The sequence below is a fragment of the Poecilia reticulata genome, linkage group LG1 (genome assembly GCF_000633615.1).
Source record: "Poecilia reticulata strain Guanapo linkage group LG1, Guppy_female_1.0+MT, whole genome shotgun sequence".
Classification (NCBI taxonomy): Eukaryota; Metazoa; Chordata; class Actinopteri; order Cyprinodontiformes; family Poeciliidae; genus Poecilia; species Poecilia reticulata.
Window position 1 is genome coordinate 24,474,441 of NC_024331.1, and position 26,746 is coordinate 24,501,186.

Here is a 26,746-nt window from a genome sequence, read left to right on the forward strand (position 1 = left end):
TAACAAGCTAAATGTGGGCTTGATTTGGAATAGACAGTGGAAAAAACTAAAGCAGAACATGCAATACTGATTAAATGTAATTTTGCTGCACTTAATAAACTGCTATGATTTTTAACATATAAATTGATTTTTTAAAAGTTTGCCAGTTAGTGGCAGATGCATATTTGCAAATAACTTGTCAGAACTGAGGTAAAAAAACAAAAAAAAAAAACATCTATAATTGGAGGGCCAATGGTAAGTTCAATTCAATTTCGTACCTTGAATTATAACTTTGGAATTAAAAGCAACAGCAGAAACAAGCCAAAAGCAACCATAGTGTCAAAAACATTCTTCATATAAATACTTTGAAAAAACTATAAGTTCAGTGTGTCTGGTGACCTTTGTGCCTCATAACTTGGATCTGTTGTCAATATATAATGTCTGTATTTTAAACGTCTATCATTATTGTTACATTGTTTTCTGGTTAAAATGTCTTCATGTGTCAAAGGTATACAGTCTTGCTGCAGCATCCGACTTCCAGTGCAGCAAAAAATGGAGACAACACACAGAGATTGGTCAGGGACTTTTGGCTACAACAGTTTTTCACTTAGTATGACAATGACCTTCTGCTGGAGGTGTGTAACGCCCATTGTATGAGTTTGACAGCCTTAATAAGGCTCATCGTAATTGCAATGATACCCTTTGTGTTGCATGTTATTCATTACCTGGTCTGTCGCAGGGGAAGCGGTAGAGAGATGCATAAAAATGGGTCAAAGGTGTTGCTTTGCTTAAGGCAGTGAGGGCACGTCAGGGAAGACCTGCAAAGAGACAAGAGACAGAAAAATTAAGTTTTTCATTTGGCGTAAATATCCTTTTGCCACATTTCCGTCAGCTTCTACCACTGATGCAAAAAGGGCTGGAAATTCTCTGAACATTTAAGCCATAAGAGCAGTCCAGTAGGCTTTGAAAAATGTACAAACACTGTCGCAATGATAGCAATTCAAACAGCATCGCTTTACCAAATTCTAAGTGCTTCCAGTGAGAACAGGATGAAGGAAGTATGCAGTCTGCTTGGAAAACCACAACAAAAAAGCAAAGGAAATATTTAAATGGAGAGAAAATAAAAACGGAAAGTGAAAATAGGAAAAAACAAACACACTACAAAAACAAAGGTCTGAAATGACAGCTCTAGAAAGGCAGAGGAAACTGTTGAGAGCAAAGACAGAAGTTGTGAGGCAATAAGGTGGAAGGACACAAGAAAAATGAAGAGATGGTTGGCAGCAGGACAGTTGAGCTGACAAAAACTCGAAGGTAACGCTGACAGAGAAAAGGCCGAGATAGGGTGCATCAGGGTTTTAAAGCTGACAGAAGGGGAGATGATAAGAGCAGAAGACTGACAGGAGGACAGGAACCCATCCTGTGGGTTGCTATCAGAAGGACTCCACATCCTGACACTGTTCTCCAAGGCAGAAGGAAGCCGAAAGGTTTCTGAGGAAGAAATGCAAACTGTCCGAGGCAGAAGGTAGGAAAACCATTTGGGATCTTGACAAAAGAAAAAAAAAAAAGCTTTAAAATAAAAATAAAAAGAAATGCACCAATCAGCTTTTACCAATATTTGCTTTTAACCAAGATCTGATCTGCATGTTTCCACTTTAGCCACTTTTGATTTTGCAATTGAAATTAAAAACAACAAGGGGTATGAATAGTTTTGGGTTTACCTCTATTTATATTAAGTTATTTCTCTCTTTTAGAATTTACAATAAGGCAGAGTCTGTTCAAGAAAAATTAACATTTCCATTCTGTATTCCAGCTTTTTCAGTTCTCAAATAAGAAACTTACAAAAAAAAAAAACATGCTTTAAAGAGTTGCTCAGTTGGTTCAACAGAATCAGAAAGATTTTAGATAAAAAATAAACTGACATGCTGGGTTGGTTTAACACATGATTATTGCATTTTATAAATTTTTTCCATCAATCACAATAAATAAAGACCTAAAGAGTCCGAAAGCATACATTTGTCTCTGGTTAGAGAATAAAAGCCATTATTAAGAAGCCTAGCATGATTTTCAGGGTTGATGATAAAAACATAACACAAAGACCAATTAAAAAAGACACATCATATTATAGCTGTATATGCTGTAATCCAGACTACATTTAATCTTTGTTCCAGCAGTTATTTATTACAATCAGCCCTAAACAAATAGGTTTTTGCCTTCATATAAAGGAACTCTGTGTTTCTAGCAGTTTTTAAGAGTTCTTTAGGTTTGTTCCAGAGTACTGAAGCACAGAAACTGACTGCTGCGTCTGCATGTTTGGTTCTGACTCTGGGGTGCAGAATAGCCTTAAACCAGAAAAACAGAGTGAGCTGGTAGGTTGAACAACAAATACAGTATGTTATACATTTTGGTGCTAAACCATTCAGTAACTTATAAACTAACACAAGTATTTTAAAATTTATTCTGTGAGATACAAGGAGCCAGGGTAAGGATCTCAGAACTGGGATGATGTGGTCTGTCTTACAAGTTTTAGTGAGAAATTGAGCAGCAGCGTTCTGGATCAGTTACAAACTGTTTCAGTATTTAATTTGACAAAGATAACCGCAGTGACGAGATTCTCAAGATCTTCTTGGGACATTAGTCCTTTAAACCTGAAAATTCTCTTCAAGTGTTAGAAGGCCAACTTTACAATTGTCTTTTTGTGACCCTGAAGGTTCAAGTCCATTTCTACACACAGATTTCAGCCAGTAGTTTCTAGTGCTTATAACTGAAGATGCGCTCTGACCTTTGATCTTTCTTCTAAGGTGCAAAAATAATTCCTTTGGTTTCGTTTCTGCTCAGTTAAAGAAAGTGGAGGCACATCCATGAATTGATTTGTTCTGATCATCTGTTCAACATTTGAATGGCTTCATACTCACTTGATGACACTGTAATGTAGAGCTGTCTGTCATCTGCATAGCTATGGTAATATTCTTATTACATCAAAAAAGCAAAATTCCTCTCATCTACATTAAACAATATTAAGAAGCTTAAATAAGTTTTAAGAATCAATTTATTCTTTTTAAATCTAGAGAGTTTATAGGATTATACCACCATGACAGATATATTAATCATAGAACAAATCATTTTTATTGTCAGCCAACATTTGTGAATTTTGCTGTACCAAACAGTTGAAATTTAATCAACACATTTTCAGTTAAAAAAAAAAAACATTTTGAAGCTAAAATGTGATGGTAAAAACAGGGTGTATTTTCCTAATGCTAAACACAAATCATAGCTAACCTTCAGTATTTCGTAAATGGTCTCAACTGAAGTAAATAGTTAGAACTTTTGCTTCTAATTAACTTTGATCTCAGGGTGGATGAAGGTCTTATTATTCGTCTGCAATCTTTTGAATTTCAAAGACTCTTTTTCAATATGAGGTTTTAGCAAAAATCAAACCACTCAATGTGAACTTAATTTTGTTTTTAGAAGTAATTTCATTGAAGAAAACTAAATGACTACGTGAGTATGTTGCAGCTACCAAAAAAACAAACTAAAGTCTATAAGAACAAACATACTGACACAAGTTGTATTTTTCATGTAGGGGTTCACTGAAAGAATGTCAATTTCTGGACACAGATTGCAAACTGCTTTATTTCCAGTCTCATTTTTGTTTGTTTCAATGATTGTGCTGGTTCTGGATGACACCCAACTAGCACTACTAAAAGTGACTTCTCCACAAGCATCTTGAAACATTATGCAGCGTAGTGCTGATTCCAACAGGCCTTTCCAAACCACTCTAAACTTAGCTGTTTCACACAACCAGGGAAAGTGGAGCCATCCTTCTTAATTAGGATTTAACAAAAATATGAGGAAACAAAAGTAAAGTAATGGATTTTTTAAAATTCAGACATATTTCAAGCTTGGCAAGTGTAAGAACTACTTCACACTTGGTAAAAAAATTACTTAAATATGTTTAAAGGGGCCACTGACATAAAATTCACCAGATCTTGCCAACAACCCATAATCTAGATATGAAAGAAAATCAGAGCCAAATTATGTTGTAATAACACATTTTGAAATCAGACATAAAACTTAATGATCTTCTGTGCATCTCTAAAAAAAAGGTAATTTTATAATAACAAAAAGTTTGTTTGTAAAAAAAAACAAAGACTTTTCTTGTCGAAAAAGGCTAATGATCAATCAGATGGAGTCCCTGACAGAGCAGATTTTAGACATGGGGAACCTAAACAATAGATAAATGACAGAAGGGGAGACGATAAGAGCAGAAGAAAAAATAATAAGAGTCTGAGCCAATTAATACTGACAATACTCTAAACCTCAACAAAGGTTAAAATCCTCCCTGTAAAAGGCACCGTGAAGCTACAATAATGTCTGTTTCTACAAACTCACTTCCTTAAAAGCTGCAGCCTATCAATGAAAATTCTCACATCATCTCACTTCCAAAAATCAGAACGGTCCCTTTAGGAATCCTGTCATCTAAACACAATCGGACGAATTCTGGTGCTTCACAAGACGTTGTTGCTCCAAAACGGTCAGTGCTTGGAGACGGCTCAGTAAGTTACTTTTCTCCAATCATCCAGGCAGTCAGTCATGCGTCTCTGGCTTTTAGAACATACAACTCTCTCCGTTCTCATTCTCGGAGTCTGGGAAAAGCCGTCTTGTCAGGGGAAATCAACTCTGCTAAAAGGTGTGGAGAGAAGAAAAGTCTGAAGGTATGAAAACATGAAGTTCTGTTTGTTGCTATTTTGTTGGTGTTAATGCTGTACAATCATCAAAATGTTTTATTTTGTATCCAGGGTTTTTATGCCATTACGATATCATACTAGTACATTAGACAGTCAAAATCTCAATCGGTGTCAGATTTTTTGTTCAGATTTTCACTTTCCACCTCTTTAATCTGCATATAGGAGCTGCAGTTGAAATACAACCAATTAAAACCTCTCAATTTTAAAACTTTATTTATTGTTTCAAATGTATTTCCTCAGAGACAAAACAAAAACAACTATACACTTTCAAAAGAGCGACTCTTGTCCTGTCAGTCCCTCCAACCACATGCTAAATAGAAAGCCATTAAAATTACTTGACTAAATACTGGTTGGCTCATTGAAAAGTTTGTTTTATATAAACAGATGCATGAAACTATCAACACTTAGAAGGTTATACTTTCTGGGGATTTTGCAGGGACATTATTCCACATCGTTCAGTTTGAGTATGTTTGTACAAGGCCAAGATCACAGATTTTGAAAATGATTAATCAGTTTGGCTCTTCACTGCATTTCTACCTCAACATGTGAAACTTAAAGTACAGCATAATGGATTTTTTTACATGTCTTGTCCACTCTTATGTGTACAATAATCCCATTTTGTGTAAGGAAGAATATGTTGGGAGAAAATGTTTTCTTAATGCTTTTATATTTGCAGTTGAGAGGTTATTTTTCTTAAATCGGCTTAAGTGAAAAGTGCTTTTACACCAAAAACCTTCTTCTCCATTCCACAATAAAATGACCTTCTTATTCACATGAAAAAGAAATAATAAAAAAGAAAAGTGACTATTTTCACAGAATAATGTCATGCGGTCGCTGGCTAGCATCCACTTCAAAGTCTGCTTCAACAAGGGAAGCTGGTGTGTCAGCAGGAGGGTAAACGCTTTGTGAAGCTGGGCTTTAAGGAAACCTCTGCAGGTGGTAAAGCATCAAAAGTCAAAATGAAGAAGGTCAGCGTCTGGAAACATTCTTGGATGCTACTTAGCCGAACACACTGGAACAGCCAGACATTTCCCTCAGAGGTCACCAGGAGTGCACCGAAGTTCAGCTGCCTATTTACAGTAGAAGAAACGATCCGAGAAGATGAAAGCTTGGAAAGTTGAATATGTGGTGTAAAAGCATGTGACGGGTAGAAAGTTGCAAATCAGTTACACCATAAGCCAATCAATACCAAAGGCGTGTCGAGAAGAAAAATAACACCAACAATGATAGACCGTGCTCTGAGGAAAGGCAACAAATTAGGTGTATTGTTCCACACACCCATACTTCCTCATTAATCAGAAAACCTGGAAGTTTCACCCTAGTTAGGTCTCTAAAATTCTGGGGTACAGCATATGACAAGGTGCTATGGTGATTTTATTGTGAGGACTTGCAGCACAAGCAAGTAGACAAGTTGGAAAGCTGGATAATTAAGATATATGTTTGTCTCTGGCCTTAAAAAGATAATCAATCTGACTGCATGAGTATCCCAGCTGCAAACTGTTGCTGGTCTGCTGTAACTCAACAAAGTGACAAATTTGGTCATGTTACGAGACTCTGCTTGAAAAAGTTTTGATATTAAAATGGATCTTACCCAATTTTTATTTTACCTTCAAAACATTAATAATGAATAATTTCTTCAACTCTTTGGATCAATTTAACTGATTAGCTATAAAATAAGTGGGATTTTCTCAAACATAGCCCCAAGTTAAAAGAGTGATAACATCTTATATACTCATTCACATTTACCATTACAGCTCACAGACTTATTTTTTTTCACACATGCATAAAACTAGCCATTTGTCTCTATATCCAGAGACAAATGTCTCTCAGTAATATTCATCAGATTATTTTAGGAAAAAAATAATCCAACGCCCATTGTTCATCAGATATTGAATATTTTTAGTTGCGTTAAGACACTCATTATCAGTCTGTTACTTTTTGCCACTGTTTTGTTTGCTTGTGTAGTTCTAAGAATGTGAACAGCATCACAATTTGTCATTTACTATTCAAGTATATGTAACATTATGTAAGACCTTCCCATCAAATCTACATCTAAATAAACTGCATTGTAGAAAAAACAAAAAACTTCCTCGACTGATTTGCCTAGAGAGAGATTGAGCTTGAGCTTTTTCCACCGTCTCCTCTGCCATTAAAAATAAATACAGCAAACAGAAGAGAGTGACAGACGGAGACGGGAGGAAGGTTTTGACAAAGACTCATTTAAAAACAGAGGGGCACAATGGAGCGTCTGCAGCACAAAACTCCCACATAAGCATCCCAAACCACAAGACGGTCCCCGGCTCTAATCACAAACATTTATTCAGATCAACCAACTCAACCAAACTCCTTTGAGGAGCGTCTCTGTGAGATATTAAAAGAATCAAGAGGGAAGGAGGAAGAGAGGGAGACTGAGTAAGTGTTGTAGACAGAAGGAGAGGGGAAGGCAAGAGAGCACGGCGGATATAAACAAAAATCTTTAAAAATGCAGCTAGCAAAACAGCATCCAGTGCGATCAATCATGTTGAGATTGGAGGAATGGCTCTGTTAGCATTTAGATGCAAAGTAACTCCCTGTTGAAGAGACGACTTTAAAAGTAGCTTTACACTCGGCACTCTGCAGCCAGCTCAGACTAATGAGATAAGAAAAATGGATATGAATATGCATATGTGCACTTCAGGAGGCTGGATGAAACCAAGAGCAGGAAACAAATTTCCAAACATTTAAAATATCCATTACTCATTAACTGAGCGGGAGCCGCCGGGAAGCTCGTTTCTCTGAGCCTGAAAACAAACCAACACAAAGGATTCACTGAGAAAACTTACACTGTGATCATGTGTAGAGAGAGATGATGGGCTGAAAGGGTTGGTTCGAGCTTTTGGAAGTGAGACTGTGAAGATAGTGTTGGTAAAAGCTCTCCAACGTGTAGTAGGACAATGTCATCTCCCTCATGCTTAATTCTTACCACAAACTTTCTTCCAAATTAAAGTCAGGAGTCTGGCTGGACCAATCAAATCATTAATACTTCCAGTCAACATGCTGGTAAAATTAAAAGATCAATTCAAATCTATGTCTGCCAGGGGAATTAATTATTTTGGACTTGATTGTTTCACTGATAACTTCACAGAACCTTATTCGAATTTTCAGTAAAAGAACCAAGCCTTTTACAAATTAAAACTGCTATACAAATATTCAAAGTTTTATGGTTTCAAATCTACTGAAATGTTCTCACGTTGTTCCTGTAGTTTGGTGTTCCTGAGACGGGGTTAAGTGCCAAACTCCCAAAAGTTGGACGATATCTCACCTGTTTGCACACAGTCTTAGTTGCTTACATGGAAGTTTAAGTGAACTGACTGAAAACGGATTGAAACTAAAGGAGCGCAGTTATAGCAACGTCCTTTAAGCTACAAGTAGCTACAAGCTACAAGTAGCTTAGAGGAGTTAAAATGGATCTTTAACTGGATCCATTTATCGTTGACATGTCCTGCTAAAGTGCTCTGACTTTGATTGTGCGCCAGCCGTGGTTTGTTGCATCAAAAGTATCAACATAATGAACAGAACAGGTTTTAAAAAACGATGGATAAACGATGCGCCTTACACCACCAGCCCTCAACCACAGACCGCTGGATACAGTGGGTTTCTTAATTAAAAACATGTCTGCCCACGTGTGTTGCCCTTTAAGCAAGTGTCTGGCTGGTAGATTAATTATCAGCTTGTTAGACCCTCAGGTTCATTCATTCAAGAGCAGAACATCACATCGCTACAATAATTCAATTGCTATTGTGGTAGTAAATATAACAGTAACATTTTGTTAAGAACATTTGCACACTCCATAGCCAAACTGTTGTTTTTTTTTTATCCCTTCTCCAAGTCCCATAAACACCAACTATAACATTGGCAGGTGTAGCACAATTTTGTTTTTTTCTTTAGATTATATTTAACTGAAGAAAAACTAGTGTCATTAATAAATGAAAGATTTTTGTGATTTTCAAAAGAATGGTTGTCAATACACTCTTTGTATCGAGTCAAAAATAACAATAGTGTTACTTAATGTTTTATTAGCAGCAGGAGGAGAGATTGGGACCATTTTTTTTACTGGATAAAAGGAAACAAATAATTTTACTTATATATTTTTATTATAATAACTATGAGAGTTCCAGTGAGAATCTCACATTGATCCATGTTAAAACGTAAAGTGAAAACACAAATGTCTGTTTCATATTCAAATATTTATCTGGATCAATTCAAAGAACTGTTTAAATAAAAAAATATTCACTGTATACACACATTATATATCTTCAAATGAGAATATATAATATATAATCTTCACTATTCACTCAAACACAAGAACACCATGATCACTGAATCACCTTTTGGTACCTATGGCTGCTGGAAAATGAAATCAGCATCTCCACAAGGTTGTTTAGCTCAAGGAAGCATGAAGCCCTCTAAGTTTTCCTGGAAGACGGCTGCGTTGACTGTGGGTTTTAGAAAACACAATCTACCAACACCAGCAGATTGCATGGCACCAAAAATCACCACCAACTGCGGAAACTTCATTCAAAACTTTAATCAACATGGACACCATGCCTCTCCCTCCCTTCTTTCTCCAGAACTTATTTCCAAATAAAAAATTAAACAGAACTTATCTACCTGTAATTTATTGTTTCTGGTGCATCTTTTCCAACCACAGTTTTTTCTTTCACTCAACTTTCTATAAATATACTTGGATACAGCCCGTCTGCTCAAGATATCCTAACATACAGTGGCGCAACTACACATTATTCAGGTGGATGCGAAAACATAGATCGCCCCCCCCACCCCCCCAGGGAAGGAACATCAGGGTGAAGGAACGGCTCACTCGCTATTTTTCACAATATGCTAATTTTCTGAGAAGGAATTTTGGCTTTTCATTATCCATAAGCCATAAACATAACAATTGTAAGAAATAAAGGCTTGGAGTATGTCAACTATATCTGTAATTAATGTGTATAATAGGTGAAATATGAACTTTTTTGTAATATACATTTAAAGCTAAAAGTATAAGCATATTTTTTTTAAAAGTGAATATTTCAACCAGTGCATTAAGTGAATTGTGGTTCCGCTGAGCAGTGATTAAAGATCTGTGTAAGTGCATGGCCTATGGAATCCAATTACTGCTACTCTTCTGAAAGGAGGAACCATTACCTTACTTGCTCTAAAAGACAAATAGTAAAAGCATGAGGAGGAGCCCTTCAGTATATCTAAATATAGCCGAAATTGTTTCTAGTGTGGAAGTAAAAAGATGAGAGAGGTGGTGTGTGTGTGTCAGAGACAAGAAATAGAACAAAGACAGAGCAACACATTTTTGTTCATAAGTGTTTGTGGAAGGAATGGACAAGACATTTATATGAAAATTCACTATTATTGGGATGAGCAAATGAATTCTCAGCTGCTATATGCCAGTTAGGTCTCAAGAACTCAGACGTGTGTAGTATTGCGAGGAAATCCAAGGAGAAAACACAAAAGGGAAAAAAAGACGACACACAAGATAATCTTCACTCTTACTTTAACAATCTGTAAACTCCCCAAAGAATAGGCTTAGTCTGGCAGTCTGAGAGCATCATGGGTATTTACGCTCTACAGGGATATGGGCCATCCCCAGACATTCGATCCATGATTGAGCAGACAAGGAAATGGATAATCACAGGACACAAAGGCTGGTTAACCTAACACAGCCATCATAAACATCACAGTTGTGTCAGAATCTGACCTTCTTATTGATTGACTAACAGGTTAATTTGCTGAAAGTCAACATGTGTGAGATAGACCAAATACGACAGGAAGTATTCTCCAGGGTAACAAACTAACTGCACCATCATCGCTATTTATCTGGAGAGATTTTCTCTTCTGTAAAACACCAAAACATCATCAATGTGTTTTGAACAGGAAACGCTGTTTACTTCCATAGAGATGCATCGATCGGAGCTTTGAAAACTAATATTTGATCTTTCAAATTCAGGCAAGCTCCATCCCATTATAGGGAAAAGGTGGAAACCTCAAAGAAGATAAATTTGGGACAACTTTGATCTGATGTGTTCAGGTCTCTGGGCAGCTGCTGGCTGTACACATGGTCAGTAATAATACTCAGATAGGTTGTGAATTACACCACCTCCGCCAGCCTGAAGTGTTGACAAAGGATGGATCCTCGCTGAAATTGAGACTCACTGGACCAGGCAACACCTTCCCTGTCTATTATTGTCCAATTTTTGTGATCCTGTGTGAATTGTAGCACATGCTCTGTTTTTACCAGACAGGAGTAGCACCTGATGTGTTTTTCTGCCTGAGGAAAGAAGGCCTTTTTGCCCACACAGCTGCTACACGATGGATATTTTCTCTTTTTCAAATCATTCTCAGAGAAGAGGTTGTGGATGAAATTCCTGGCCAGATGTTTCTGAAACACCCAGACCAGCCCATCTGGCCCCAGCAAGCGAGTCACTTTCTTGTTAAGTCCCTTTTATTCCACATTTTAATGCTCAATGTCAGCTATTCATCTTAGTAACATCCATTTGCCTCAATGCATTGATTTTGGTATTTTCTTTGGCTGATTGACTGCTGAAAACCATCTGAACAGATGTACAGCGGACGCCCGGTGTTAGGGACCACATCCTACTGCGAGATGCTCTATTTTAATAGCTCAAACACGACATTTACTCTAATATGTATTAATGCACACAGTGGAAACAGTCTTATCATGGTCTTTCTTATCTCTGGTTTTTCTTATCCATCGTCTTTCTTAGTGCCAGTTGGGTGTTACAGCCAATTGGCACCAAGGGAAATAAAAGCAGCCAATTGACTGCTTTGCATGTGCCTTCCTTAAACAGGAACAGCAGCATTGTGCTAAGATATTTTAACTTCCCAAACTCCATTGTCATTCAAATATCTTGGATATGCTCTATGAAAAAAATATGCTTTTAAAAATGTTTTTTTTGTGTGTGTGTGTTTTATGCCTTTTTTTCTTCCTCTGGTTTACTTTTAAATATCTGTGATACTAAAAATAGTCTTCAGCCCTCAGTAAAAACTTCCCCACCGAAGTGTGTAATCAAAGAAAGATTCATAGTTTGAGTTTTGAATCGACTGCTCGCTGATAACTGTTTTACATGTTTTCTTTTGATTTAAATTTAAGAAAAAATCTTTATGCTTTTCCATTCATATGCTAACAGCACCCTCAACTTAATTTCAACGACCATAATTAAAGTGATCACAATTTGCTTGGACCAACTCATAATCACAGTGCTAACTTTTAGTTTAGTTAGAAATTTGAGGGATATATCTGACTCAAGTTTTATGTTTGAAAAACAAATGTGTTCAGCTGTTCAGTACAGAGGAAACCAAGTGTTTAGAGTGGAATAAACTGAACCTACACATCAATCCAACTCTTGATGGTTTTAAATATTATTTAAAAACATATATTTCCTCACTGGTTTTCAATCCAGTATGAGAGACGAGACAAAGTTGTAGGTGAGGGATTGTTGTTTATTTTGTCGTTTTGTACTTTGTTGTCATTTCTGCATAGGACATTGGTCAAAGTTGTAGTTGTTTTTAAATGTGCCTTACAGATAAACTGGAATACTCAGATCTCAAGACCATTTTTGGGTGCATCTTTAGACTCAAATCCTTTCTATGTCATCTCTTCTACTGGGTTAACAGTGTTGTACACTGATGCAAGCAAAGTATAAAATGGTTTGTCTGTTTGATCCACGTCATTTAAGGTGAACTTTTGAACATTGTGTTCTAGGCTGGAAAGGATCAAAAACATCTAGGACATTACAAAGAGCATAGTGCAGTATCCATGACGGCATAGGGGTGCAAAAGTGTCTTTGGCTTACATCACGTACTCCTTTGTAAAATGGACCATGTGAAGCTGTACTATAAAAACATGCCTTACAGCCTACTGGGCAGATACATTGTTGCATAAAGCATTAGTGACCTGTGGTGCCCGCCAGTCGGTATACTCATGTAAGATCCATTAGAAGACAGGCTGAGCCACAAAAACAGCAGAAAGTAGCACTAAACTGGAGATTACTGGACACATTAAGGGGGGAGTATAATATAAAATCAACTTTTTTGAGCTCTATTTCATTTTATAATGTCATTACGTCATCAAAAACATACATGAAGATTTTTTTTTTCTTTCATACCTGTTTGAGAAATCCTTGAGTCTCCGGGGTACTTAAGCACTTTCTCTCATAAAACACTGCCTATTTCCAAAAAGCTCCTCCTTGAAGCTGCAGTTTCCGCCTCAGCGTTTTCCTCCCCCGCACCCATTTCCACTCAGCTCCTCCAGACTAGTGGCAGCATAAGTTAGCAAATGTCTGGTGGAACTGCAAGTCTGCTAAGCTCATCATAAAAAACTAGGTCTCAGTCCAACACTGCCAGCAATGGTTGTAGGCAGCATAATGGAGATTGTTGTGATGACGAGCTGAAGGCGGAGTGTCAGAAAGAGCAGTAGCTTCTTAAAGAAACAGAAGCCCAATTTCAGGGCATAAAACTCACATATCTTTTAAGTTATTTTTTATATACACAGCATTTTAATAACCAAAGGTAACAAGTTACTTGATTGTGTTATAAAATGGCAATATGTGCCTTGAAAATACATAATACCTTCCCCTCCATCCCTTTTCTAAAACTGCTTAAACTTCCTGTGAATTACAACTTAAAATTTGTAACTCATTAAAAAAAGGTTAGCGGAGATCCTTATCCTCAAGAATGAAGTAACTCAATTCTACATAGATGAAAGCAGCTAACTTTGTACTGCAAGTGAAGTAAGGAGAGCCGGAGCTGTAGATAAATCCCATGGATCCTCCATAGGTCTGTCTGACCTATTTTCATCCATTCCCACTATGTCTGAATAGATATACTCTCTAATGGCATGTACTGCCCTGCGCTTACTAAAAAAAAAAAAAAAAACAACCTTAACACCTTATCTACAGTACACAGCAAAGCACCCTGAATAATTCATGAGATATCCAAGTTTTAAAAGTAGTCCTCCTTATTCTCACTTTCCATTCTTTTGCCAGAAACACCTACAGGCTGCAGAGGCGAAGCAACATTCCGTTTGATATTATTCTCAAAATATAACAAGCAAAAAAAAAAAAAAAAAAAAAAAAAACAAGAAGCATGTCTACAAGAAGTTCTGAAGTGTTTGAACATATGCATTAGGGATCCACATGAATGTTTGGGCTGATATTTATATCTTATGTCAATGATACTGTTATGGTCAACAACCAACTATAATTGACAGACATTTTTCCTTTCAATACCAGAAAAAAAGACCATACAGCTGAAATTGCTTCTCTGCCTCTGCTAAACACCCAATCCTACACTGTATCATTATTACAGCCACATGCCCAAACAAGCACCACATGGCCAACCATTCTCTTTTCCCTTCCAAAACATACGCACAAACAGCAACAAGATGGAAATAAACCTGGGTTGCTAATTTTGGCGCAGTTGTACATGATCATAACCAGAATGTTAAAAAAATGACTAAAACCAGCCAATACTGATGCTAATGTAGATGTATCTCCCTGCTGTTTATCTCAGCAACACTCACCTGTACTGAGCCTGAAAGTGTTCCTGGACAAAGCTGTGGCGACCCCGAGGCTGCTGTGTGCTGGGTAAACTGGAAGGATTCTCTGACGCACTGGTCGCCTGTAGGCAGAAAGGTAGGGAAGAGGCACATAAGAAAACAATCACTGTAGGAGATAATCAACCTTTCAAGACAATGCTGTTGAAAGCAAATGCACAAATACAGGCAAGGCAATGTCTTTTGTGTCCACACGAGTCCAGAAGCTAGCATTCTGTCTATATTACCTCACTTCCAAATCTTCTCCTCTCACAAATTTAGCACTAAATAAATAATTCAGGCAGATAGATAATCTTAGATGAATAGAGAAGAAGACTGTAGAACAGAATTTGTTGATTTTAAGATTGACCAGCCATGACCGCCTACTGGTTGATCAGAAAAATCTTCTTTTCCTCAAGCACAGAGTACACCGTACCTAACAACAGGCCCAACAACAACGCTCTTCAGAGTGGAAGTCATTTCTACAGCAATAAGTCTCAAAGTTCCCAATTTTCCCCTATTATCAACAACGTATACAACTGCAGTCTGAAGAAGCAGTAGTTAGAAGTCACTTAAAAATATAATTATTTTTTTAACAGGGGAATCACTTCTGTTCCTGGAGAGCTGCTTTGATGGGTACTACTCATTTTACTCACTTTGTACTTTTGCAGTTTTGATTAATTACTAGAGCTACACAATATCAGGAAAATATGTAAGTGTGATATTATTGTTCATAATTGCAATTTCAGTATTGTTGGTTATCATCCAACCCACATTTTTCAGAAGCGTTTCCTTAGTTACCATGACATAATGTCCCCACCACACTTTTAGTTTTAGCAATAAAACCAAATCTGGTTTGGGGAACAAGGGGCAATTATAGTCCAGCCACCTGGCGAAATATGCAGAGTGTGAATGCACAACATTTGAGACATGTCCTCCAAGTAATCATGTCTAAACAGTCCTCTGTGACAACTGCTGTTCAATATAGTGAGCAGCTCTGTTTTAATGCCCATCATTTTTAGGTAGGAGCGATTTACCTGAAGTTGACTTCAGCAGATACCAGAAAGGCTGAAAGGATTACAGAGTACTTGCTTATCTTTATCCTTTCAAACCTTCAGCCTGATTCTGTTATGCGACATTAAATTTGCAAATGCTGGCGGCATTTAGGAAATTCCCGAGTTAAGGTAAGGGTCTGCAATTTCTATTGAGTAAACACAGAGACAAATATTTACAGGTAGGACAACCATGGTGACATGGGATTTAAAAAAAAATCTGGTCTTAACCAGTAGCTGTAGAAGATGGCTTTAATACCTAAAGTATTGTGCTAATGTCCACTGAAATAAAAAAAAAATAGCTGCACTGGACTGAACAAGCAGGAGATACTTCAAACATAACAAAAAATAAAATAATGCAAATCCAGAAAATTGAAAACAGCAGCAGACTGATACATTTATGTTATTTCACCAACGCTGTTCCAGTGTCAAGCCATGACTGCAAAGGCAAAGAACATAGCTTCTTCAATGTATACCTAACTTAATTTTTTTTTAAAGTCACTAATACCTAAAATAGCTAAGTCTGAGTCATCTTCGCTCAGTAATAACTTCACCAAACTTCATCGTCAGTGCAACCTGACAGCAATATCTGATCAATCATCTGGCCAATCTCCGATTAGCATCAGTCAAGAAGAAAATTGCCCAATTTCAGGCATCAGCCATTTTCTAGGTGCATTGACATCTTCATTGTCAATGCAGATGTCAATGCACCTAGAAATGTCATCTTCATTGTCAATGAAGATGACATGTGATAACATAAGATTCAAATGATGGGTATATAAAACATTCAGGTGTGATTTTTTTGGAGGTAGACTTTCACTACGGTTTCCACATGTGACCTTTGAAACTCATTATTCTTGCTGTTTTGTATCTGGGAAAATAGGGCAACAGACACTCAAGTGTCCAACCAAAACCTCCTGTGACTCAGCACAGACACACCAAGGTACCAAAAACTCGTCTCGCCCTCCCTCTCTGGGGAACTGAGACTTTCTCTATTCGTCTTGAACCGTGTCCGCAGAAAAATGACAATCTAACTTTGACAAGACTGTTCTTTTGTTTGGACAGAACCCAATCATTGCTGCATTAATTTTGAACAATAAGCTTCTTTGCATCTGCATAAACTTCTCCAAGTATGACTAACTTAAATACGTACCAAGGTAAAAAGGACCAAGAAACACATCTGGTGTTCCCAAGCTTCCCTTCAGTTTCAGATTTGACCTCATGCTCGTTTTGATATGTGGCTCAAAGTATTTTGACAGAAATTTTTTTTAACATTTTCCAGGATTAGTTTGCGCAATATTAAGCGCAACAAAAGAGGATTTCAAGAAAACACGGCAACACCAAATGTCTTATTCAGGTGAAGTGCAACAGCCTCTAAAAATAAAATTTTAACCTTTATTTATAAAACAATTGACTTCAACTAGCAACTGCATAGCCATTTCATCTGCTTTCCTCCATGTTTCCACAATTTTTTACCTGTCTTCTTCCAATTTCAATGTTACACAGAATTTAAAAAGACCAATGCTTATAAAAAAGTGACTTAAAATAAAAGGAAATGGGAAAAATCTTTATGTAAAAAAAATAGTTGTTGACACACCCAAAAAGTCCTCGTAGAATCCGACTTCTGCAAACTGTCACCCATTGCATCAGGCAACATCCCAACCGTCAGCAGCCATCTTCAAGGGGCCAGATGATGCTAGGTAGGAAGGCTAACATGAACTCTTCAATGAGTTGCAATGATTTCTTATTCTCTAACTGTGAATTTCTCTTCCCCCATGAATCTGTGCTCTGATCGGTCTGAGGAGTAAAATATTTCTCCAGCCCAGCCAGGGGAAATGTTTTCTGCCCCAGATGCAGGCCTTTGTCTGTCTGCTGGTGGGGGCTCAGGTTCCCTCTGGATATCTCTGCACTCCAATTCCTACATGAAAACATATGCTGGTATCAAAGCCCTGCTGATTTCCCGAAGCACACACAGGCATGTGGACTGTTCCTGAGCAACTCCACAGAGCCTCTTCATCTCACAGAGTTGGCCTAAAAAAATCGGAAATCGATGCAATAGAGAAAAGGAAGAAGAATGTAGTTTGTGTAGCTGGGAAGAACATATAAGATGAGATCCTTCAGCTGGAGATAAAAAGCTTGATCTATAACTAATTGGGTGCAGATTTCAGTCAAAAAAATCAACTTTAAATGGATTCTTAGAAGATATCTTTGTGCAAAGGGAAAACAAAAAAAAGTGAACCTAATTAAAATGATGTGTCTGAGTTTCCTGAAATGAGTAAAATTACTCATTAGTTAAACTTGTTATATCCAGACTTTGGTTAATCAACTTTGGATGTCACTAATGGAAATTACAGCCTACTTGCCATAAAGTGTAATAGCTTTCAAACCACAGAGGCAACCCTGTCATTGCTCTTAAGCCCTTAATGAGGACGAATTTGGAAAGTCCTCCATATTAAACGAGAGAATAGAGATAAAATAAACAGTGGCCAAACTAAAAGATACAGAATCTGTTATCATCCCAAACCACATTTCCAATCAACATTTTGGCTCAGAAGGCATCGCACATTCACCTCTGCTGCCAGCCGCAGCTCTGAGTCATCCTTACACATTCAGAAAAACTGCTGCCCGCTCACTCACAAGCATCCGGGACCGAGTACTTATTAATAACTTGAATGCCACAACACTTTTCACCTCATTTCCTCATATTACTCACTTTCTTTGCCACAAAGCAGAATGAATGATGTTTATTGCTTTGGCTAAAAACAGGAAGACAGAAAAGGTTCCAGATAAGAAGAGATACATTTGTGAAGCTGATGATGTTCATTTTAATCCATCAAGGGCAAATCTGATAGGTAGGAGGCAAAATTTAACCTACCTACACTGAAACCATAAGAGTCTGAGAAGATTTGCCAATAATAAAAAAATACCACAGGAAAACCATGGTGTGGGATACAGGCAGTCCCAGATAGCCATTACATGACAACAATAAGCCATGAAATGGACAAACCCGGCCAGTGAGACAAACATTAAGTAACTACCAGCAGGCTGAGAGTGTCCAGCAATTATCCCTGCAGAAAACATGGCTGCCATTTACTATATTTTATGACATCTTGGCATGAAGGTATCGTACCAGAAAATTATAATCGGCAAATGAAAAGCACAACATCCACCAATCAAAGTATTGATGATGCTTGTTAACAATCCATGTCAGCATATCTGAAACGCAAAATGTTACTTTTTTGGACTTGAGTGATTCAGTAATTTGACTCAAGAGTTTTGTTTTGAATGTTTCCTAATCCACCCAGGTTCATCTTTTTATACATCCCGAAATATACACATTCTGAGGGTCCACATTATATCAAAAATTCTACAAATAGCTGTTTGGAGGACAACATTAATTTGCTTATGTAGTCCCTGTTAGATTAGTGACCTGTCCAGGGTGTATCCAGCGACCACTGCAGAAAGACCCACCAGAGAAAAATACTTAATATGACAATAATATACTCAGCCTATTGGATGGAGTCTCCAATACTGTTTTCACCTGGCACAAATGAGTAAAACTAAAATGCTGAAGCTAATGAATGAGAAAACAGAGAAGGAAATTTTTTATTTAAGGCAAATTGCCACTGCGTGATTTAGTAATATCAAGCAGCCTTAACATGGATATGCAAGTTCGTTTGTAAGGACTTAAGAACCAGGGTGATGTCCTTTAGTTTTACTGTAAATGTGAGCAGCAATCAGTTAATTAACTGATTGCTCTTTGCACTAATCTTGTTTTTGTGAAGTAGAAATCTCTGACACAAAGAGAAACTTTAGCAGTTCCAATAAATTTTATTAGTCACTGAATGAATAAGTGGCCATAAACCATTTGTATTATGATGATTTACAGCAAGTTCTACCAGAAAGTATTGGAAACTGGAATGTTGTGGATTTTATGAAGTGGTTCAGTCACAATGATCTAGATGCGCTACAATGAAAATGTCCTCATATTAATCCGATATTTTATATTTTACAGAACAGAACTTCTCTCGTTTAGTTGCATATTCAGAACTGTTAAACCTCTCAGTGTCACTCTGAACAGTCACTGCATTAATAATTAGTTCTTATTTAAGATAACTGTTAGCAGCATAGTGATGCAATTAGGTTTACTGATTTATCTTGAACATATATTACGTTTTTTATTCTCACCTAATTTCTAAGTGTTTGTTACGCTTTTTTAAAAAAAAAAATTAAAATTGATATAAACTCAAACTGTTTTTTTTTTTTTAAAGAATCTCTTTTTGCTTAGAAAAGTTTCACATCTCATCAGAAAAGCTTCTTGAGTTCTGGTCATTAGTTACATTTTGAACTAAAGATGATCAGATCCATTTTTTCTAATAAATATCTCTTTATCTCAATGTCAAAAGAAGCTATGTTAGCAGTAGTTACCAACTGTAGCTTTGTCTGTGCCCAACATCTTGACTCTGGCTGTATTCTTTGTGAAACAGATTTTATTTTCACAAAGAAACTGTGGTCTTTCTACACCGCTATTATAAATCACAGTTTTATGAATTCAAACTAGGAAGTCAGTATTAAGGAATATTTTGGGTAAATTTTAAAGTCCTTTGTATCCCAGAGATAATCTACAGATCGACAGGACCTCACTTTACTCTTACTTGTAAGAAAAATAAATTTGCCAATTTATAATCTCTATGGAAACAAACAAACAAAAAAACAAAAAAACAGTAATGGTGTGAATGTTGTGGGACCACCACATATTAATTAAGGTAGCACTGTTTCACGGCAGAATGACACCCTCAACACACAGCTTGTTCGTTGCTCACTTGCTACTAAATTTAGACATTTAAGAAAATTATATGCTTTACGCATCAGAATCCTAATAGCTAATTGTAATATTGCTGGTTTCACAGAACTAACTGGGCACCCTTAAATAACTTGAGGTTGAATAAGGGACAGAAAACAAACGGAGAAACAACAGAGCGAAGTCCAGACTGACTCGGAGAGAGATAAGGGAAAGCATTCCAGAGGAGGGGAGGAATGAAAGAAATGCTGTCCGCGCAGTAAACCAGCTGAGTCACCTTTATTCTTTCAGCTGGGGGCAGCTGCTAATTCGGCCCATTCAAACCTGGCTTATAGAAACAAGGCGAGCTGGGAGATAACCCCACACGCACTCTCAGCCCTGCTCCTCTGCCCTCTTCCACTCATCAGCTTTCTCTCCTCTTTGTTTCATTTAACTTGTGCCGCTTCATGTGGCTTTCTCCTGACAAACTGATGAAACTTTATTCACGGCTTCTCATTCTTTTGTTGCCAAAACGCAGCTTCAAAGCATCTTTCTCTGATCTCAGACCTGCCCCCTCAGGGCGCTGCGTGCACCCACTTCATTTTAAACGGTGCCAAGTGCAGCCGGCCAGCCTCGTCACTCTGTGGCTGTTACTATGGCGATGCTGGCGAGCCTAAACAGAAGCAGCACAGAAAAATAAGCAGCCTCGGACAAGAGCTAGAGGCAGAGATCCGACGGCCAAATCTGGTTTGGCCGGAGCAATCTCTCTCTCTCTCTTTCTCTCTCTCTCTCTCTCTCTCTCCCTCCCTTCCCCTCCCGTGTGTTTAATCTGCATGCTGGAGGTGTTTATTCCCCAGCAAATATTGATTTAGAGAAATAAAGGAGTTGATGTCACACGTTTAGAAAGAAAGGGGGAGAATGTATTACTTCTACAGAGGATAGGCCCTGTACGGCTGTTTGTGGTCTCTCAGGAGGAGCATGACGATCGTCACTGCCAGAAGCGTTGGACCCATCAGAAAAGAAGCAGCACAGCTGATTGGCGCTTGGCATCCAGCAAACGATTGAGAGAGATCATGTGCAAAAAGAAGAAACTGAGAAAACTCTCAATTTAAACTGGCAAAAATCCCCCAGTGGGAGAAATAACGTTTGGCCGTTGACAATTCATACTCACTTGAACCACAGCTGAAGATCTTTGCTGTATGTTTAAAGTTTCTACATAAGAAATGGAAACTTACAATTAAGGTTGCACATACTCATTTATGCAAATGTCAATAATTTTGGGAGTTTAACTGATTTATTGAAAATGTTTCTCTGGGGGTTGGACTATAAGGAAACAAAATACAATTTTAATGATTTTTAGCTTAAAGTCATTGAGGACCTTCTGTAATCCACAAAGGGTCTAAGTTGTGGATTCAGGCTCAAATATATACATTCACTACTCATATTTGCTTTAATGTCTTGGTCACCATGAACTGTAACAGTTTCAAACCGGATATTTTATCACTCTTTTTGGAATAATTCATAGGGTTCATGTAACCTGGGTGGTTTTTGTTAAGAGCTGCACAATCTAAAGCATTGCAACCGTCATCACAACATCACTGTGCAACATAGCCGAAGCAAAGGACTGCTTGGACATTATATTTGGTAGGTTATAACAATCCAGGTGATATGATTTCAAACTCAAGCAAGTTAAAATACTTGTCCATTTGGATGGATCTGGCCCACATATGATACAGATCTTAGTGATAAAAATGGTAAACAATCAGGAGCTATAGTGATAATGGAAAAATAGAAAGAATTGAGGAAAATGTGGATGAAGCTTATTCACCACCACAATATAAAAATATATCACAATTTTATATTTTCTAATATTGGGTAACTGCAGTGGCTTTCTGGCACTGAGCTTGCCTTTCAGCATATATGTTCAGTAGAGCAGTGGTGTGAATTTCAGTGTTATTCACTCCAAACAAATCTTTAGCATTATTATCCTGGTGGAATATCTGCACATCTGTCCAAAACATCCTGGACTTTGAAAGTCATCTTCCTCCATCATTTAATCTGCTTTTTGCACTGCACCAGTACAACAGGCAGAAAACAGCCCATCAGTATGATGCTGCGGACACCAAGCCTAACAACTGCTACACTGCAATTAGGTTTGATAGCTTCCTTGTTTCACTGAAGTCATAAAAGTCATTGATTTCCTTCCTGAAAATCGCAAGGTCAGAAACCAGAACATAAATAAACTCAGAGAAAGCAATAATACAAGACTCAGATCTAAATTTTAACAAGCATACGTAGTCTATCAATAACCAGATGACTACTTTAACATTGCCAGAATTAAGAGCTTTGTGTGCAACAGGAAACAGAAAAAAAAACATACTTTCATTTGCAACAACTTAGATCAGTATAACAGTATCTATACAGGTCTACATAAAACAATAAAGGAACAGCTTCCACTCATCCAAAGTGCCCAACACCAGAAAAATGGATCACATTAAACCAGTTTTTAAATCACTGAAGTTTGCAAAAGGACCTCAGCTTAGCTATAAAGGTCACACAGAGCTTTATCATTCCTATCATGTCTTAATTTTGTTTTTCTGCTGTTATCTGATGCTTTGCTGATGTTTGATGTATTTGTTGTTTTCTATCTCCTATCCTTTGTTGTTTTCAAAGCACTTTGTATTGCACTATTCATATACACAAAGTAATCCAAAGAAATGTGCAAGCCTTCACATTGAGTCTTCCAATCATGTGTCTTGTCATTGAGCCAAATAACCAAATCCTTACCTACTTTGTCTTAAAAACAAAAACCTTCTCTCTAGAAGAAATGTGGTCCCTCTATGAGGGGAGCTAGCCAAGCTAGAGAATAGATTGAGATTTTTTATTTATTTTTCATATTTGGCATGCACTCAGTCCAAGTTGATGCTAAAAAGGTTTTTTCAACCCCTTCTAGTTGATCTGGAGCCTTTATGGTCCTGGGTTGTTAAATGAAGTTTAATTCACTTTATATAATGGAGGTTGGGTCGGACATTTAAGACTTGGACATGAAAAGACTGAACACAACTGTGTTCAGTTTATTGATGGCTACAAAAAAAGTGTTTCTCTCTAGTGAAGACACATCACAACCAGCTTCAACTTATGAACTACATTCTTGTACAATTAAGCTCAAATTGTTCCATACCCCTGGAAAATTAAAGTAATTTTACCAATATGCCAATATGTTTCTTCTGACAAGAGATAATAAATTTCCTGGTAGGGGGATTAGGGTGATGCCAGATGTAAATATCTGGAGCTCCTCAACAAAGATAAGTAATCAAAATGCCAGTGAAAAAATGCAAAAAGTTGCCCAGCGGTTATAAAAATGTTGCTATAAAGTTTCCCACTGACTACTGAGAAGGGCATACTTTCTTTTTTTAAGCTATTGCGTTGTCTTTTAAGAGACTGCCATCTCATTTCCTATTAGAAACAAACTTCCTGGTTTAATGAATTGAATCTAAATCAGAGGTTTGAATCAATTGGGGCTCAAAAAGAATAAAATTTCAAATTACCCAATTTATATGGGTAATATAAATTGTTTATATTAACCAATACGTCTAAAACAAAAGTGTAAAGATGAACTCTACCAAGCTTTCAGCATCCATTCTAGCTTTAACAGCTTTCGCTGTATTGATCCACTGGTAAGAACAAAACATACATGATCAACATCCTTCTTTGATTTAATGGTTTTTGATTTATGTACTAGTTCATTAGCATCCATCTGAAAACAGGCTTTTTTAAAATGTTTCCCTCACATTCCAGTGAGAAATTATTCTACCGTTAGTGTCTAAAGGGGCTTTTAGTTTGAGCCACACGTCTGGGTCAGTTTTCTAAAATCCTTTATCCCTCTGAAAAATCTGCCACACTGGCACATTAGCACTTAAGCTGCAGTAAAACCTTAAAAAAAAAAAACTATGAGCACCAACAGAGGTAGACACACAAAATGCAGCAGAGGAGTAAATACTATGGATAAATACTATCCATTGCTAAATATCACCTGTGCAATTCCTTTTATAATGGTTGCAGATCTTTGTTTGCATTGTTTTGTGATTAAATACGAAACCACTGCAGAAACAGGCGAGAGGAACAGGTCCGACTGCATAGCAGTGACAAGTCCTGTTTGACAGGAAGACACAACCACATGAGGACTGAAAGCCTGGCAGGGTGGGCGTGGAGCAGGAAACAATGAACAACCAGCCAGAGAGCGCTTTTTGTTCACCTGAACCAACAAAAGATTTGTCCACATTTCTTTTCAGCTTTCCCCAGTGGGACCAGTTCTGAGAATGAAACGCTGATCATACGGATAACAACGTGTGACGATGGCTGCTAAATCCCTCAGAGGATTTCACCCTCATTACTCCTGCTGCATTCCTGCCAGGTTTTAGTGACTGTATGAGCGGCCGCTGGGAAACAAGGTGTCCTCTCTTCATTTTAATTATTGCAGTCGAGCTCTCATGATCTCATTTCAGTCTCAGCACTGAAAGCTCGCTTTCACATCGTCCACCCAATCTGCAGCGCAAAGCAAAAGTTTTAATAGACTTTCTCATGTCTTGCAACTTTACAACCACAAATGTCAGGGTATTTCATCTGACCAACACAAAGCACTGAATCCTTGTGAAGTGGATGGAAAACAATATGTGGCTTTAGACACTATTATCAAATGATGTGAAAAGCTTGCCATTTAAATGAATAAAACTCTGTTTTAATATATTTTCAACATGTTTCATGCTCCTACAAATAATCACATTTTAAGTCTTGGCACAGTTTCTCAGCTTGATTTCTGTTTGGAGATTTACTGGGACATTCTAACACATGAATATGTTTTGATCTAAACCAGTCAATTTAGGATGAATGATCAGCTTCTCAAACCCCATCAAAGAACTACTAAGCGCCAATTCCAGTAGCATGTCTTGAGTTTGTCGCAAGCTGTGACTTTTTTCTGTCCCCCCGTCATTGATCTGAGTTGTACGACGCCCTGACCGTATTTACTCTTCTATGGACCGAGAACTGAAGGAGACCCAGAAATGGTGCGTTATGGGTTGGTTGTAAGGATCCTTTTAAAATGGAAAAAGAGTACCGAGCCGCACTGACCCCTGCCGTTACATCCAGTGAAACTAAGGTATCAGGACAAAGGCAAATGACTGCAATCATTTTTATTTAGGGGTATTAGAGTAAATGGGGGCTAAATATAAATGTATACACCTTTCATATTTCTATTTTAAAGTTCGAAGAAAACTATGCGTCATATTCATTAAGCTCACATTCATGCGCTACTTTGTTTTGGCTTGTAGCGTTAAATATCGATGAATTATTACTATGAATACATCTTCAATGCACTATAGCTGATTTAAAACCTGTTGCGTAAGTCTCACAGCCAGAGAATGCTAACACCACCAGCTGTATTTTAGGATGTGTCTAATTACAGGGTGTTAAAGTCAGACCACCAATATCTACAGACTATGGCAGGACATGTCGCTATGTAGATGTAGTGTGTTACTAGTGTGCATGTTCATGTTAAAAATGGTTTAACTTAAGTTTTCGCCACATTTTCTCTGTACAATTCATGTTAAAAAACAAGAATTATACAAGAATTATTTGAAAAAAAAAACAAATGTTACTGTGTGTATGGTAACCTATTTAAGTAAAGAGAAGTCAACCTTGGAGAAAGTGGGATATTGTTGTTTTCAGGGATTTTTTCCATCTTAAATCCAGAAACAATGAGATTTTCTCTATAAAGAGAAAATGTTTTCTATGCACACTCTGTGTTAAAAAATATAGAGAATCAGAAACTCTTTTATGCAGTCTCTAGGCAGAACTTGCCAGTCACTCATATTTAGATCTGTATTTTCTTCACAGCTGATCATTTCTGCAGCAAACTGCATTTAGCGCATACCACAGACCCAGATTTTAATCAGTGCCTCTTATCAAGACTAACATTCCATCAATACCACTAATCTTTGATCTATTTGTTTCAGGTTAGTAACCGGAAATATTCTTTGATTACTTGGACTCTGCTTTGTACCGCAAAGCATGTACATGTTTGTACCTGGTTCAAACATGTACATGCTTTTGTACATGTGTGAACCAAGAAATCTGCATGGAAATGACAAAACTAACAGGAAAAACAACACAGGAGGTTCTAATTAATGTTTTTTAAGCACAAGGTGCCAAGTGAAAACCCCAAATTCTCAACTTTTCCTGATATGTGAACACACAACACCAAAGCGCTAACAAGTTGCCCAAATCACAGCTCTCCCTCTTGTTGCTGTGAAAGTTGCAGGAAGACTCAAAGTTAGGAATTAAAAGTGAAGAGATTAAAAATGCAGTTAGTGGAAGGATAAAAGCAGCAGCTACGAAGCTACCAAGAGGAAATTATTTTCTAAAGAGTCATAACAGCTGTAATGAAATTCTACATGAACATTTTATTTTATAAAATCCCGGAGACTGGATTTAGTTAGAAAGTCTGCCACATAATCTGGAACCTATCCAATGATGGTCGTGTTTTGGTACAGTAAGCTCTCCTGACATAGATAATAGAAGTTCAAACATG

At 37.4% G+C, this 26,746-nt stretch overlaps 1 protein-coding gene across 2 annotated transcripts in view; it reads right to left on the reverse strand.

The window, feature by feature from the left end:
• The window catches only part of usp43a (ubiquitin specific peptidase 43a), a 123,288-nt gene that overhangs the window by 75,385 nt on the left and 21,157 nt on the right, over window positions 1–26,746 (reverse strand). For both annotated transcript variants that reach the window (XM_008414668.2, XM_008414659.2), the window contains 2 exons: window positions 14,317–14,414; window positions 705–797 (listed from right to left, as the gene is read on the reverse strand). In XM_008414668.2, the coding sequence (XP_008412890.1) occupies window positions 705–797; window positions 14,317–14,414 (191 nt within the window). The remainder of the gene's footprint in view (window positions 1–704; window positions 798–14,316; window positions 14,415–26,746) is intronic.